At 51.6% G+C, this 4,306-nt stretch overlaps 1 protein-coding gene across 1 annotated transcript in view; it reads right to left on the bottom strand.

Moving 5' to 3' along the window:
- LOC105513042 (NKG2D ligand 2-like) overlaps window positions 1–4,306 on the bottom strand; it is a 12,665-nt gene that overhangs the window by 4,001 nt on the left and 4,358 nt on the right. The window contains exons 2-3 of the mRNA XM_011943788.1: window positions 2,992–3,072; window positions 1,045–1,054 (exon numbers count right to left, since the gene is read on the bottom strand). Of these exons, the coding sequence (XP_011799178.1) occupies window positions 1,045–1,054; window positions 2,992–3,072 (91 nt within the window). The remainder of the gene's footprint in view (window positions 1–1,044; window positions 1,055–2,991; window positions 3,073–4,306) is intronic.

Here is a 4,306-nt window from a genome sequence, read left to right as displayed (position 1 = left end):
CTGTGGTGTCCATAAGTTTAAGGCGAGTGCTCCCGCTCCCCCCTTGCATGAGGAGGAGGAGGAGGAGGAGGAGGTCTCTGCCTGTTGAGAAAACCACATGTCCCCAGACATGTCCCACTGCCCCTCTTCCCACATCAGTCAACACATGACCTTGCTAGAGAGGTGCCAGGCCTGCTAGAGGAGGAAGGGCCTGGATGGCAGAGGATCTTCAGCAGCAGCCCAAGTGGACTGCGGGAGGTGAGAGAGGGTGTGGGGGCTGCCCCTGAGGATGCTGGTGCACGGTGGGATGGACTGAGGATGGAAAATCTAACTAACTAGGGTTAATTAGAGAAAGAAGAGTTAATTTTCATTGTCATGGAATTTAACATGTTGGCAAAGCCCCTGGTGAAGTGCTCATCTGCTATGAGGATGCCTTCCTGAAATGAGGATGCCTTGGACAAAGAGATGGTCCACACAGCAATAAATAGAGAATCTGAAAATCTAAAGCAGATAGTAGAGGGAGCTCACAGGCTCAGAGAAGTGCCCATGACAGAGGGGTCTGAGTGTGAAAACCCAGGACAATTTCCATCCACTGTGCTCATGGGAAGCCTAGAGGACCCCTGTTTACCTGGCATATAAAGAAGGCCCCATGAGAAGGTACCAATATGGGATGAAACTCAGGGATGCCTATTGCAGAAGGCCAGGGTTGGGGGTAGGAGATGCTGTTCCTGAAATGGGCTCCCAGTAGTAATGGTATGAAAAATCCTTAAATAACAGATTCCAGGTGGAGGCTGTCAACTGTCAGGAACGAGCAGGGTTCAATGATGGAAATGATTAGAGAAGTAACAATGCCAGCTGGTGACCTCAGCCATACAAAGCTTTGCCCATGGCTCATAGAACAAAGGAGTTCAAGATCCCAAAGAGATGGAAACCCAACCCAGATACTGCTGGATTTAAGTAATTACAACAAACAGAGATAAAACAAATGATGAATGACCAGGAGGCTGAAAGTAGCCAGTCCATCAAGAACAAGGCTGCTTTGCCCAACTTACATAATTAAGCCACCTCTCATACCCTGAACCCATGACTACAAGAAGACACCAGTTTCTAGTGAGGAAGGACCCTTTAACCCCACAGTAAGAGCAAATATTCTTTGTGGCTTTCTCCAAAGATATTTATGGCCACTAGAGTTTGCTGTGACGGGCAATTTCGTAAATATATAAAGGTGTGCAGGGAATACGTTCTCCATTGTAACTACTCAACTCTGCTGGTGTAGCTCAAAAGCAGTCATAGACAATCCATGAATGATGAGGGATTAAGGGATTAATGCCTTAAGTCCCCAGTGACCCAAGACCCCTGAATATCCTAGAGGTACATGTGGTTACAATGTCTAATTGGAAAATCGCAATATAGATTCTGTGTGAACGTTCAGAGGCAAGGCAACGCCACTTACAGCAAGGAAATCTCAACATTAAAAAATGACTCCTGTAGAGTACTGTGCCTTGGCAGAGATGGGGCCTTTAACCATGGAAGGGTGGTGACCATGCAGCCTCAGAGCTGCCCATTACGGGTATGGTTCTCATCCTGTAAGTCATTAGGAAGGTAGGCACGGCAGTGAGAAGACACAGGTGGTTCTCCTGGGATGGGCAGGAGCAGGGCCACAGGGAACCAAGAAGCTGCACAAGCAGTTGGCCCTGATCCCCAGGACACGACATGGCTGCACCCTCTCACCCTCAGCTTCAGGGAGGGTCCCTGATGGCCCCCATGGAACAGGAGCATCAAAGGAGGGGAGAATAGGCCCCAAACCATGGGACTCCCACTCCCATCACATCCATACCACCTAGAAACCACAGGCAAGGTTGGACCACTTTCTACTCTCCAACTGACACCTGAGACACCACTTGGAGATGACACCATAGGGGATGGAGCATTATTCACTGGGACACTGTAATCCCCTCATTTGGGGTCAGCAACCTAGGACAGGGTCTGAATCTGGTCCCCTTCATTTGCAGGTTGCCATTGCCTGCTGTTGCTCTACAAAGTGACAGGACTTGACGCAGAGACGAAGAATCCAAGGCCTGCAAAGATCACAGGGCATCCTTCCTCCCTTTCTAGAAAGGGTTTGCTGACCCCTGTCTACATAGTGACTATTCTCTATGATGCTGACTTCCCAGTAGGAAGAACAGGTGGGTCTGGGCCCCAAGGACAGAAGTGGGCGCCTCTACTCACCAGAGCTCCCAGGGTCTCCTGGAGGGAATGGTGATTCCCATCCCCTCCTGCACAGGTTCTGTGCGGAGCTTGGGGTGTGTTTGCTGGGGTGTGTCCTCAGGCAAAAGGCAGAAGTTGCTGCGTGGTGTAGGAGGTGGTGAGGGTCCTTTCATGGATGGGAGATCTCTGGGGTGACCAGCTGGGCTGAGGTGGGGAGTAAGACTATGTGACCTGGGTGGTGTCAGTGGATGGTGACGGGAGGGGTGGGGGGTGTCTGCTGAACTCCCGGGTTCAGGTGAGTGTCTGCAGGAAAGTGCATGGAAAAATTCCAGGGCAGGCAGCCCTGGGGGTGGTGGAGGGTTTGTGTGGTGGAGAGCGGGTGAGAGCAGAGCAGGCCTGTGGCTGGTGGGGCTATCCGTGATTGTGTCCGTGCAAAACCCCCTTCATCCCCGTCCCGACCCCAACTCAGGTTCCAGAGGCTCTGGCTTCTCCTTTCTGAGGGTGGTTGGGACTGCTGGGCTGCACTAGGGATCCCCGACCCATCTCACCCTCTTGCAGCCCCCTGGCCCCTCCACCCTCCCGAGGTTCCTTTCCAGCCTCCTCTCTGCCCAGCTCCTCCCCTGGTGGGAGAAGCAGGCGGGGAGAGTGGATCTGTCAGGAAGGAGCTGCAGAGAGGAACTGAGCGGGGGCGGAGTTCCGAGAGATGTGCCGATTCTTCCAGAAGCCTCCCCTCCTCTGAAGTGCGCAGTCTACAGCCCCCCAGGTTTGGCCCCCGCCCTGTTTAGGCTCCATTCCTGAACTCACCTGCCCGCACCAGCGGGACAGCAGGAGCAGAGGCGGAGGCATAAAAGGAACGCAGGGCTGGCGCCTGCTGCAATTGGGAACCTGGAAAGCAGGCCCTGGATCACTTGGCGGCTCCCATGGAGTGAATGTCGGGTGGATCACAGAGAGATACAGTCGTGGAGGTCAGGTGTAGAGGTCAGGTCCGGAATAATGTGGGAGGCTGGAATGAAGTCTGGACCAGGAACAATGGTAACTGTGGAAGACTCAACAAAGAGTGACTATAGCTGAAGGAGCTGGGGAACAGAAAGTATATGTGTAGGTGTGAGGAAGAAAATAGATCTTGGAAGTTATGAGAACTGTAGAGAGTGAGTTGAGCATAGTTTGTGATTTTTAGGGCCTCTAAAACTACAGGGCAGCGGCAGACACCACACAGAGACATGATGGCCAGCCTAAAACAGTAAGGTCAAGTTGTTTGGACAGAAAGGCTACAGGGCCCGGTCCCGGTCTGTGTGTAAGTATTCCGCCTGCACAGCTCAGTACTTCAGCTGTGTGTAATGAAAAGGGTTGGGATGAGTCAGGGAGAGCTAGTATGGGAGCAGTCTCTAGAAGTTTCTCCAAGGAAGGAAAAGAGGAGTGGGGAAAGGATTTAGGATCTATGGGGTCAGCTGGGTTTCCCTTTGTGAGTATGTATAATGGTTTTGTTAGGACACGCAAAACCAGGTATCCAAAGGTGAAAGTATCCAACCATGCCCAGGAAGGAAAGGAGTTGTTGTTTTGTAAAAGGGGTTGGGGATTGAGAAATCAGCAGGACATGATCAGCAGGGAGAGCACGGGTTTTCACGAAGAATTATGCCAAGGTAGGTAATGGACATGGAAGAAATTTGAGCTTTGGAGGGGGATACCCGATATCCTTTGGAGAATAAATGTTGGAGGAGCAGAAGAGTATCTTGTTAAGAAGACTCAAAGGCAGGACTACAGAGTAGAAGGTCATCAAGGTATTGAATAAGGTGGGAAGCAGAGAGGTGGAAAGAAGGTCAATCATGAGAAAGAGCTTGGCTGAAGTAACAAGGGCTATCCCAGAAGCCTTGCGACAATACACGCCAGGTAAGCTGCTGGGACTGATGGGTGTCAGGGTCAGTCCAGGTAAAAGCAAAGAGAGGCTGGGATGAGGGATGCAGGGGATTAGTGGAAAAAGTGTCTTTAAAATCAAGAATGGGCTGGGCGTGGTGGCTCACACCTTTAATCCCAGCACTTTGGGAGGCCGAGGTGGGTGGATCATGAGGTCAGGAGTTCAACACCAGCCTGGCCAAGATGCTGAAACCCCGTCTCTACTAAA

The sequence above is a fragment of the Colobus angolensis genome, unplaced genomic scaffold (assembly GCF_000951035.1).
Source record: "Colobus angolensis palliatus isolate OR3802 unplaced genomic scaffold, Cang.pa_1.0 Scaffold221, whole genome shotgun sequence".
Lineage (NCBI taxonomy): Eukaryota > Metazoa > Chordata > Mammalia > Primates > Cercopithecidae > Colobus > Colobus angolensis.
This window is presented reverse-complemented; position numbering and strand designations above follow the sequence as displayed.